The following is a 12353-nucleotide window of genomic DNA, read 5'->3' on the forward strand; positions in this document are numbered from 1 at the left end:
TTAAAAAGTCAACAAAGTGCCGTAACAAAAAAAACTACTTACGAAAATTCGGCCAGTGTTGCTACCCAAACTGAACATAATAGTCACAATATTGCCCATTCTCCATTCATTTAATGAACGAATGAAACGATCGTATTAGATGTGACGACATCTAGGAAATTGCTTGTTTCTTTTCCGATGTGCTTTCTAGGAACTTCATTTTATGGTTATACTTTTTATCTGTAAACTATTTTTTATTCTTCAGTCGAAATTCGATGTGACTTACTTTTTTGTACTTATATGATTCTATTCAAGCGTTTGACATGATATAAAATAATTCTTTATATTAAGGAATTTCCAGGCCAGCTACTTTAAAACACTTCTGAATTGGAAATATTTGAGAAGTAGTTCGCTAACTTTATTTCATTTCATCAAACAAGTTAACGTATTTGTCATTTCAAACGCAATTCTTAATCTGAATAATTTCCCTATTAATTTAATTACAATTTTGTAGAATTTTGTACATAGCACTTAAGTACTTTATTTGCAAATTGGCCACTCTGTAGAAACTGTCAAGTGACCATAATCTTACCGGGATAGCACTGGCATTAAAACATTTCTATTATTTTCATTGTAAAACAACACATGTTTTTGTCATTTCAGCAATATATATGCACAAGTAACTAATATTTACAACGGGGCATGGTTATTTCTTAAAGCTTGGTTCTATCTTGGTGAGAATGTCTTAAGGTGCTAGTATGCAATTTGCAGGTCAAAAAATACTAGACAATTGGTGACATCTGCAAATTCTTATGTTAGCACTTTCCTTCAAAGCTTCTAGGTCTATAGGAGAATCATGTCCATTTGAGTTAAGAAAATAGAAGCTTATTTGTGAATGTAAAACTGTTTAATCAAACTCAAATGTTCAGTAACTCCTAGACCTTAATTTCTTATGAAAGTCTTTAGTTAAATTTTCTGTTTCAGTCCCATCCTGGGCATCGCGGAGCACACGGAGGACTGGGGCGACGAAGGCGCGCACTCGCGCTGTCTCACGCCGGCCCGCACCCCCTGGCAGATCAGCTTCTTCCTCATGGTCATCGTCTTCCTTTACTTCCTCCCCCTCATCATCCTGATCGTCCTTTACAGTGTCATCGCCAAGAACCTCATCACCGCGGCCTCCAAAGTCGTCATGAACAAGACTGTCGATCCCTACAACGCTAGAGCTAGGAAACAAGTGATTTTGATGCTCGGGACTGTAGTCCTTTGCTTTTTCATTTGTTTAATGCCGTATAGAATACTTATTTTATGGATAATAGTAACCCCGTCAGAATGGACGGAGAGTATGAACCCAGAAACGTGGTACAGCATCCTTTATTTCTCTAGAATAATGTTATACATTAACTCTGCTATAAACCCTATATTGTACAATCTAATGTCGTCCAAATTTAGAATAGGTTTCTGCAAAGTGTGCATCTGTTATAAAAAAGTAGCTGTTAGAAATCAAAGCGTGGAAAACAGGACGAACGGGTCAACGACCAGCAGCAGTTTGACGCGCACGACCAATAGTTTGAAGAAGTTGTTCCATAGAGGAAGTTTAGACAAAACTGACACGGTTAAAGTTAAAACTAATTTCTTTGATAGGTTATTGAATAAGAGATTTATTAGACAGCAGTCGGAGCCGGTATGTGGTTCAAAGGTGACTAAGATAAACAGGATGCGGAGTGAGGGCAGTATGGTTGAGGTGGCGACGGTGGATCGGTCCGATATGGACGATGTTAGTGTTAACCGGCCAGACATCGAGTTGGACGGCCGGGGCTCGTTACGACGTAGTGTACTAATAAACAGTGCGAAAGCTAAGAGCATAGAGTGTGAAAGCAAAATATTGAGGCATAAAATAAAAGTTGACTGCGTGGTGAAGTCGAGGAGTGTCGACTACGACTGTCCTGAAAGTTTCGTGTGATATGATGTAGCTTGGTCTTTATGGGCTTAACTTTGAATAAAAAGCTTAGTCGTGCCTCGATATTATTGTATATGGAAATATCTTCATCGTGTCTCACGTAATGGGGCATCTCTCTCTTCAGTTACTAAATTTAGGAAGGTGTAACAAGCTCTTTAGTTACTGAAATGTTAGAGCCATTAATGTAGCTTAAATTTGAAAATGAAATCTACCGTGAACTTGGGACATATGTAGAAAATGATGTCAATATATGTAACATCATTATTGTTCAAAATGTGTACAGTGTAAATTTATTCGATAGCGAAACGTGACGTACGCGTTTGCGTTAAGTCTCATTTTGTATGGGATTTCGAGTTTCCAAAACGTCCCGCTTGGCGTGCTGTTTGTAAATCGCATACAAAATGAGACTTAACGCAAACGCATACGTTACGTTTCGCTATCGAATAAATTTACACTAGGGGTTCAGATATTTAAATAAAACTGGTAACATATTCTATGTTTCCGAAACTGCCTTCTGTTAAAGTTTATGGTCCGTCTGGTTTTCGACGAGTGTGTAAGAGTATTATTAGATGTAGGTATTTGTTACAAAATATTAAATATGGAGCAGAATGAATTAAAAGCCTTTTTTGAGTATAATTATAAACTTTATGAAACTAATAACATTGTTTGATTTCTTTTGTAGCGTTTTATAAAATTTATTTTGAATTAGGGTAAGTACCTATATATCAGCTTAACGTAAATAATTAACAATAAACTGTAATTTACGAGTATGATTGCGTAAAAGCAAATGCGTCTAATACTGTCTAAAAATAATAATTAATGTTTAAAACGGCGGGCAAACTCGTATAATACTAGCGCAGTTAAGTTAGTGGCTACTTTGCCCGGTCTCGTATTCATTTAATTTTGTCAGACTGATAATGATTCCTTAACAATTTTTAAAAATGTAAAAAATATATCACTCTTAATAAATATTTATTCTAAACGTTGTAGAGCAAAAGCTGTAGCTGTAAGAAATTCTCGTATCATTTCTTGCATTTGTAGTTATCGAGCGCTAAAAAATCGCTAGCATGAAGTATATTAACACTCGCTATCTGAAGGTTGTCTGGAAGAGATCGCTTTTTAGCGATAGGTCCGCCTGTTGTTACCTACTCACTTATGTACTTTTTTTTTTATTTGTAACATGTATTTTCTTTGTAGTGCACAATAAAGTGTTTTTATTATTATTATATCTCCTTGGATTTCACGGGCCTATAAATCCCGGTCTTTTGATAGGCTTGCGTGGGGATATAGATCCAACACGTAGAGGCCTCTTGGAGAGCTTTAATGTCATGTAGAACGCCTGCTGGAACCCGTTCACGGGCGCAACAATAGACACCCATGAACCGGTCGCAACAGGCATTGGGACTATTGTAGTAAAGTGAACAGTATAACGGTCTATGGATTGAAGTTTGGGAGGACAATGAGACTGGGTTATTGCAAAGACATCCGGACACCTGCCATAACAATGTTTTCACTAGTTATCGAGGCAGGCGGTGACTCGCCGCCCACTAGATGGGCCCCTGAAAATGCCGTCGTGAAGACGACCAGGAGCAACACCGGTGTGAGCGGCTCAGGGGTGTCGAGAGGTGTACGCCGCTTTCTACTTAGTGGCTGATAACAGTCACTGTGCCAACTCGCGTCTTATGCAAGTTTTCACTTCCACCCCTGTAGCATTTAGCTCTAACGACTCCTCTCTGGACGGCCAATGAAGGCAAGCCAGAGCTGAGAGTCCTGCGGGTCCCCTTGGGGTCCACTCCAACCGACGAAGACACGCCGGAGACGGAGACCCTTACCGACTCTCGGGAGTACTCGGGTCCGTGGGGTCGTTACTCCCCGACAGCTCGCCACAAGCTGCCCTGCGGTACCACAAGCTGCCCTGCGGTATTATTATTATTATTATATTAAAAAAATTAAGAATTTAAAAATTCAAAATTATTTATTTTTAACAAATGTTTACAGTCATAGGTGCCGAATCCTTCTTTTAAGTTAAATACTTGTGTCAGGAAGTATTCGCTCTTTCATACAAAGTTATATTCAGTGCTAAAAATTTAAATAACGTATAATATAATTTTACTACTTATCTGTAAGTAACTAGCTAATTTACAATGTTAATTAGTTATTGAAATTTTTTTTTTTCTATTTTTTTTAAAGTTATCTAGACACGCGGTAGCGTATCCAGCCAAGTTCAAAGAAAAAGGAACTGGCGACGCAACCATGTGTAATATTTTTACTACATAATATGGCAAGTTACTTTTTTTACAAATAGTGAACTTAAAAGTAACAACAGTAAAGTAAAAATAGGTATGACCATAAAGTATATCTACGTCATTAATTAATTTATAGCTATAATCATCACCAAAAATCTGAATTTGTGTTTTATAATATAACTTACAACGAAAGGTACCCAACTGTCCGGTTCCGATTTGATTTATATTTATATGTTATAGAGTAGACTAAAATAACAGACACGTATTTTTTTAGCTGCCCAAGCTCAACCTATTGGGAGAAAATGTCCTCCAAAGTACTAAAAAATTACTAAATCTTCTAACTCCTATAGAAAGTGATGCTCAAGCAACTTGCTGGTTAATGGCTGGTTTGAGTATATGTTTGAGAACAGGGAAAAATAATGAGCACGTGTTTTGTTATATCTGCTGAAACACAATTTTTCCTAAAAAAATCGACGTTCGAAGTTTTATAATATCTTATCGCTAAAGATACACATAAAGATGGATGTTTTTTAGGAAAACTTGAGTTTCAGCTGATATAACAAAACACGTGCTCATTATTTTTTCCTGTTCTCAAACATAATATACTCAAACCAGCCATTAACTAATAGCAAGTTGCTTGAGCATCACTTTCTTCAGGAGTTAGATTATTTTTTAATACTTTGGAGGAAAATTTCTCCCAATAGGTGGAGTTTGGGCAGCTAAAAAATAATACGTGTCCGTTATTTTAGAGTACTCTATAACATATATAAATATAACTCAATTCGGAACCGGAGATTTGGGTACCTTTTACTTGTAAATTTTTTTCCCACGCTTAAAACTATTTTTTACAATTGCTCTAGCTTCAAAAACCACGGAGGATTGGTCGAGTACGGAGAAATGAGTACTCCTGTTGCCAAAAGTAACGTTTATGTTTTTGTTTGATTTCATTAAAATTTCATTACATTTGGTTAAGTTTTGGAAAAGGAAACAGTCGAGCACGAAACATCGTTTTTTGGGATTTTTACGCAGGATTATTCCCATAATCTGGCGTTCTTATCGCACTAGTATAAGGAGCCACTTACGATAGTTAGACGGATATATTCACCTAAAGTATTTAAATCTCAGCTCCCGTATTCTCTTAAAATTCGAATCGGGCCAACAGTCACACGTTAACGATCGCACTTAGCAGCATTAAACGCCGTGCGGCATTTACGACCGAACAATGAGCTACCGCTGAAGCTAATTGCTGCAATATAACGATAATTCCATGTGAGTTTCGCTACTCGTGAATAAATCGTGATGTACAATATACATAATGGATATATAGAGAGGTATTACTATAACTAGCTTAAATCTAGAATAGGCCTTTAGTGCACTTGACTAGAGCACTATTTCTATAGTAAATGATACGCAGAGTTCGATGAATATATATAATGAGAGAATAAATAAATAAAAATTATAGGACATTATTACACAAATTGACCAAGTCCCAAAGTAAGCTCAATAAGGCTAGTGTCGAGGGTACTTAGACAACGATATATATAATATATAAATATTTATAAATACTTAAATACATAGAAAGCACCCATGACTCAGGAACAAATATCCATGCTCATCACACGAATAAATGCCCTTACCAGGATTTGAACCCGGGACCATCGGCTTCGTAGGCAGGGTCACTACCCACTAGGCCAAACTTTCTTTCTCTTTTACTCTCACTAAGACGTAATTAGAGCGACAGAGAAAAATGCCCGCAACTGACGAACTTCGATTTTCGCGGTTATAGCCCTGACATAGCTAAGAACGCATCGAAATCGGTCCAACCGTTGGAGAGGTACGATGCCACAGACAGACAGACATTGGCATCAAACATATAAAACCCCTTTTTTTGCGTCGGGGATTAAAAACTAATCGGGTAATTCGAAAAGATAATATATAAATATACAGACGGATATGACTATGAAGCGGAAGGTGCAATTACACTTAAATAGCTAATAGGTACTACCCGTACTACATCGTGGGATGAATATTATGTTTTATTTTTTGTGTGTGTTTAAAAATAAAAAAGCAATCGTTGAGATCAAGCATGCTCATTTTATTTTAATATTTCAAATGTGTTTTGCAAGTCTTATTAATTATATTATATTGCATTTATTTCAAGCAACATTGCTCGTCAAAGCTTTGAAACATGAAGATTAGAACTAAAATACAAAGTTAAAATTAACATATTACTAACTTGCAAACAACCACTGTTTATTATGGAGGAGTGGGACTTCCTGACACAGGCATTTCTTACCTACTAGGAAGACCCAACCTTGTTGTCATATGTGTATTTATGAAATAAATCATTTCCATTTTCATTTCATTTGTCATACTAAAATATGAACTAACTTACAGGACAGATAAATAAAACAAAACAAAAAAAAGATAAAAATAAAATAAATAAAAAATAAAAAAAATTGTTTTGTGGTTTTTTTTTAAGTGCATTTTAGACCTTCGACCTTAGATGTCCGGGACTTTTTTCTATCAAGCGAATGTCAAAAACTCCCTAGACCCTAGAGAAAGGCGTCAAGATTGCTAATTAAATTGATGGCAGCCGTATTTAATTGTGATCCAAAAAAGCGTTATGATCCGAAGTGTTTTAATCCGTTTTCTGAACCTACTGCACCTTAATGGAAAAGTCACATGTTGAGTTAACGATCCCACTCAACGCCGTAACCCCGTATTACGGCATTTACGACCCAACAATGAGCTTCCTCTGAAGCTAATCACTGCAATATAACAATGATGGCTCTTTAATTTCATGCGAAATTTCTGCGTGTGATTAAATAACGCATTAGAATGACAATAACACAATTAATTAATTGCACACTTTAAAACAGAGAGAGAGAGAGGAGAGTGTTTTAATTCCGGACAGCGGTTAATTGCGGATGTTTATGTTTTGGGTGATACGGCGCCCCTTATCCCCCCTCCGTGACCGCCTTCAGGAAAATGTCCTTCCCAGATATACATCGTGATGGGAGGCTGCGAACCTGCTTCAAGCTAGGTGTCGTCAAATATATTCGCAAGCTTTCATGTAAGTTACATATACTTTGAACTTCTTGTGCCTGTAAACTTCGTTCGCGTGGTCTTTTAGAACTTTGTAATTGTTATACACGCTATATGAGTGTCATCCCAGAGAGTTTTCTTAAATAGATACTTATTAAATAGCTTTATAAATAGCTAGGGGACACTGTCGCATGTTTATACCCCAGACCAACGCTGTTGTCCGTATTTATCCCACGAGAAAAGGGGCAATTGCAAACAGAATGGATACTTGTTGATTAGTTACTAACAATTACTGATGCTGGTTTTAAAGGCTGATAACCAAAGTTTAATTTAAGATAAAAATAAATAAATCACTATCAAAATTTTATATTTATTCAAGGATGACCTTTAAGGTGGGTCGATTTCCATACACAAAACATTGCACAATACTGATGAAATAATACGAGTTTTGAGGGAAAAACAAAAAGAATATATTAAAAAACTTTAAAACAAGATTAACATGGAACGTTGCTAGCCGCGTATATATGGCAAGTAGATGTACCTAAAAGTCGAGATTTACTCTCACGCGCTGCGTCGCGTTGCATGTAGTAAAACTGCAGGCGCTTATGTTTGTGGCCTATTTCCAACACCCTCCTCTGGGCACAAACCCATTGCCATTGAGAATGTCTGATGCTTCGGCCGGTGCAACCCTTTTGTCAGTACATCGGCCAACATATCTTGAGTGCTTTTGTAGCGAACGGAGATTTGTTTGTTGGTAATACGCTCCCTCACAAAATGGTAGCGTATATCGATGTGCTTGCTTCTGGCGTGGTAGATGTCATCACCTGAAATGCTAATAGCACTCTGATTATCGCAAAACATGACAATTGGTATACCTGACATGGTGGGCCAAAAAACTTCTTCCAATTGTTTGAGCCAGATGGCTTCTTGTGTTGCTGTAGCTAGTGACATATACTCCGCCTCAGTGCTCGAGAGAGCTATTGTAGGTTGCCTTTTAGAGCACCAACTAATGGCGGCACCCTGAAAAGTGAAGACATATCCAGAACAGGATCTTCTGTCTTCAGTATCTGACGCCCAATCTGCGTCGCAGTAGCCTACTATATTGGCATTATTTTTCTTGAAGGTAAGTTTTAAATTTTGTGTACCTCGCAGATATCTTAAAACTCTTTTTGCTGCCATCCAGTGCTGTGCTGTAGGTTTATTGTTAAATCGGCTTAATTGATTTACAATGTAGGCTATATCAGGTCTGGTACCTTGCGACAAGTATAAGAGACACCCTATCAGCTCTTGGTATGGGATATCTTTTAAGACATCGTCATCATTTTCAGCCTTTTTCAGTTGCAGATTAGCTTCACACGGCGTATGCACTGGTTTGCAGTCACTCATATTGAAACGAGTAAGTACCTTCTCTATATACATAGTTTGATCCAGAGACATTTCATTCAATGATTTTTCTTGAGTAATTCTAAAACCAATACAACATTTAGCTTCACCCAAATCCTTCATATGAAACTTTGTACTCAGTTTCTTCTTTATCATCTTGACAGATTTTTCGTTGTTATAAAAACATAGTAAATCATCCACATAAACTGTCAGAATCAATATATCTTTTTCATTGACTATACGATGATATATGCAAGGATCTACTCTGGATCGTGACATTCCTATTTCTAATAAAGCTGCATTGAGCTTTTTGTTCCATTGTCTGCTGGCCTGTTTAAGACCATAAATGGATTTTTTGAGTAAGCAGACTTTGTCGCCTTCTTCAAAGTATGGTGGCTGAGACATGTAAATGTTTTCTTCAATATCTCCTTGCAAAAATGCAGTAACTGCATCCATTTGATGAATTTTTAAATTATACTTTACAGCCAAACCAATTACGTATCTTATAGAAGTGTAACGTACCACAGGTGCATAAATCTCATGATAATCTATGCCCTTTTTCTGTTGATAGCCCTTTACAACCAATCGTGCCTTCAATCTTGATACATTTCCCTTCTCATCTGTTTTGGTTTTATAAACCCACTTGCAGGGGATTACTTTTTTATTTTTAGGCAAATCAACTAATGTCCAAGTATTATTATCAAGCAGTGATTTATGCTCTTCTTTCATAGCATGTATCCATTGTTCTGCCTTATTACTCTGTAGCGCTTCAGAAAGACTTTGCGGATCCTTATCTAAAATACTCATTGCAGATTCACTGTTCATGCACATAAAGGATGCATCATGAAGATTCCTATCTAATTGTGGAATTTCAATACTCTCTTCAGGAATATAAGACTCATCATTAGGATCTGAATAAACTGATGTAGGTGACGATGACGAATCAATATTTATAAATGTACTATTCAGTTCATCAGTTCCAACGCTATTATTATCATCATCCTCTTCTCTCTCTTCAGGTAAAGGTAAGTAAACTGTTTTAGGCTTTGGTAAGTTTAATTCTTCCCTTTTATGAGACAATTTTTTCTTACTCATTTCCTGTGTAACATCATTTCTTTGATCACTATTTTTTTTTTCTTTTTCAGGTGCAGATGTATCATCATGTATATTTCCTTCATGTGTACTATCTTTCCTTTCATTACTAGTTACTTTTTCTTTTTCAGGAGCAGACTCATTATTAATTATATTTCTTTTTACAGTGGCTTCGAGAAATACTACATCTCTACTTGTTATAGTTTGCTTATTTTTAGGGTCTATGAAACGGTAGCCCTTTACGGAGTCACTATAACCGACAAAAATCAACTAACGGGATTTTGGATCCAGCTTTTGGCGGCGTTCTTTAGGTATGTGAACCATCGCTTTGCACCCAAAGATCTTCATGTAGCTTAAATCTGGTTTCTTGCCTGTCCAAACCTCTTCTGGAGTGACGTAGGAAAGGGCTCTCGTCGGCGAACGATTTATAATGTGCGCTGCCGTGACCACTGCTTCGCCCCAGAAGTTGTTCTGTAATTGAGCATTTAGTACCATACATTTAGATCTTTCAACAAGAGTTCTATTCATCCTTTCGCATAATCCATTTTGTTCCGGCGTATATGGATTTGTAGTTTGGTGCAATATGCCAAATTTCTTGAGATAATTGTCAAAAAATTTATTTACGTATTCTTTGCCATTATCTGTCCTTAGAGTTTTAATTTTCTTATTAAGTTCATTTTCAACTCTTGCTTTATATTCAACAAATTTATCAAAAACTTCAGCTTTACTCTTCATGGTAAATACATATACTTTACGTGAAAAATCGTCTATGAAAGTGACAAAATACCTGGCACCTCCAAGTGATGCAGTTTGCATCGGTCCACATACATCGGAGTGGATGACTTCTAGCAACTCAGTTGCTCGGGAGCCTTCACCTGGAAATGGCTGTCTAGTCTGCTTTCCTTCAATACAACTTATACATGTTATATTTTCTTTACACGGAGACAATTTTACACCGGTAGTACAATTTGGAACTTTTTCCATATCTTTGAAGTTTAAGTGACCCATTCTTTGATGCCAAACAAAATTGTCATCATCAGCAACCGCGGCAGGCATGGCATGAACTTTTTCTTTTATTGTATTTAACTTATACATATCATTAATCTCAATGGCATCTGCTACTTTTAAACCAGTTTGTTTATTGATTATTTGGCAGCCAATTTCATCAAATTCAATTTTACAGCCACTTTTAATCGTCTTACTGACAGATATAAGATTAGTGCCTATATCAGGTACATAGAGGACATTTCTTACCTGTATTTTACTTATGTTTCCTTGTGTGTCAGGTACTTTGATTGTTACATCTCCGCAACTCTGTACTTTGAGTATGTTATTGTCAGCAATTCTGATGCTTGTTACAGGTGGTGCCCTTTCGTCCTCAAGCCATTCTCTGTGTAACGTCATGTGCCTCGACGCGCCCGAATCTACGTACCAGTTCAGCGAGTCATTATGTGTGGTGGCACTGGTGGCTGAAAAAGCTGCAATAAAACCATTATCTTTATTATCTAATTTATTTTTCTTATGCCAACAGTTTTTGCTTAAATGTCCATATTTGTTGCAAAAAAAACATCTTGGTCCTTTTGATTTACTTTGCCCTTGCCCTTTATCAGACTTTTTATTGTCTTGCCTTCTGGAGTTTGAGTAAAATGCAGTTGTTTCCACAGTTTTTACTTCCTGTAACAATTTTGTTTTAATGGAATCGGCACAGATTTTTACTCCGGAACTCTCAATAGCCATAATCATGGGTTTATATACGTCTGGCAATCCCGCTAGCATTAACGTTCCCAGCCATTCATCGTCTACTTTAAATCCAATATTTCTTAAACGATGTGCAGATGACATTATTTTATTTACGTAATCTTCTATACTTGCACTTGTTTCTAGCGTAGTATTTATTAAATCTTTTAGCAAGCCCACTTTCCGAGTCAAGCCCGAGTCCTCAAACGCTCGCATTAAGTTTTCCCACACCTCTTTGGATGTTTGTGCCTCTCTAACATGCACATATATTATGGGGTCAATAAGTAAAATAAGTTTTGACTTAGCTTTAATATCCTTTTTAGCGTCGACTGACTTGCCGGATTCTGGTTCGATGCATTCCCATAAATCTTCCAACTGCAAATAGGCTTTTACTGCAAAACTCCAAGTGGCGTAATTTTCTCTTCCAGACAATTTTTCAATGCTCAATAATCCATTATTAGACGTCATTATAATGTATTACACTTGATATTAAACTGAAAAAGAATCCTACTTGGTGCCCGTTTTAGGTTAGAATGACTTGAAATTTTACTTTAACTATTTCACTTTAAAAACACTTTGACTTTCAATTGTTATTCTATGTAGGCATGGGGCGGCCCATAACCTGATGAAATAATACGAGTTTTGAGGGAAAAACAAAAAGAATATATTAAAAAACTTTAAAACAAGATTAACATGGAACGTTGCTAGCCGCGTATATATGGCAAGTAGATGTACCTAAAAGTCGAGATTTACTCTCACGCGCTGCGTCGCGTTGCATGTAGTAAAACTGCGTTGCGTTGCATGTACTATATAAATATGGAAATGAAAAAAAAAGTTTTTAGCGGTGCCTGATATTATAATAGTTCTATGGAATTCATCAACTTACTATTCTGTCGGAAGTTGAGGTAGGA

The 12353-nt window shown here is 36.7% G+C and overlaps 2 protein-coding genes across 2 annotated transcripts in view; both read left to right on the forward strand.

Annotated features, from left to right (window-relative positions):
- LOC133529575 (ubiquitin-like domain-containing CTD phosphatase 1) overlaps positions 1-12353 on the forward strand; it is a 275695-nt gene that overhangs the window by 239357 nt on the left and 23985 nt on the right. The window lies entirely within an intron of this gene.
- The window catches only part of LOC133529664 (uncharacterized), a 149140-nt gene that overhangs the window by 131020 nt on the left and 5767 nt on the right, over positions 1-12353 (forward strand). The window contains exons 4-5 of the mRNA XM_061867433.1: positions 964-1906; positions 2078-2079. Coding sequence (XP_061723417.1) covers positions 964-1906; positions 2078-2079 — 945 coding nt within the window. The remainder of the gene's footprint in view (positions 1-963; positions 1907-2077; positions 2080-12353) is intronic.

Source organism: Cydia pomonella, chromosome 21, assembly GCF_033807575.1.
Source record: "Cydia pomonella isolate Wapato2018A chromosome 21, ilCydPomo1, whole genome shotgun sequence".
NCBI classification, from domain to species: domain Eukaryota; kingdom Metazoa; phylum Arthropoda; class Insecta; order Lepidoptera; family Tortricidae; genus Cydia; species Cydia pomonella.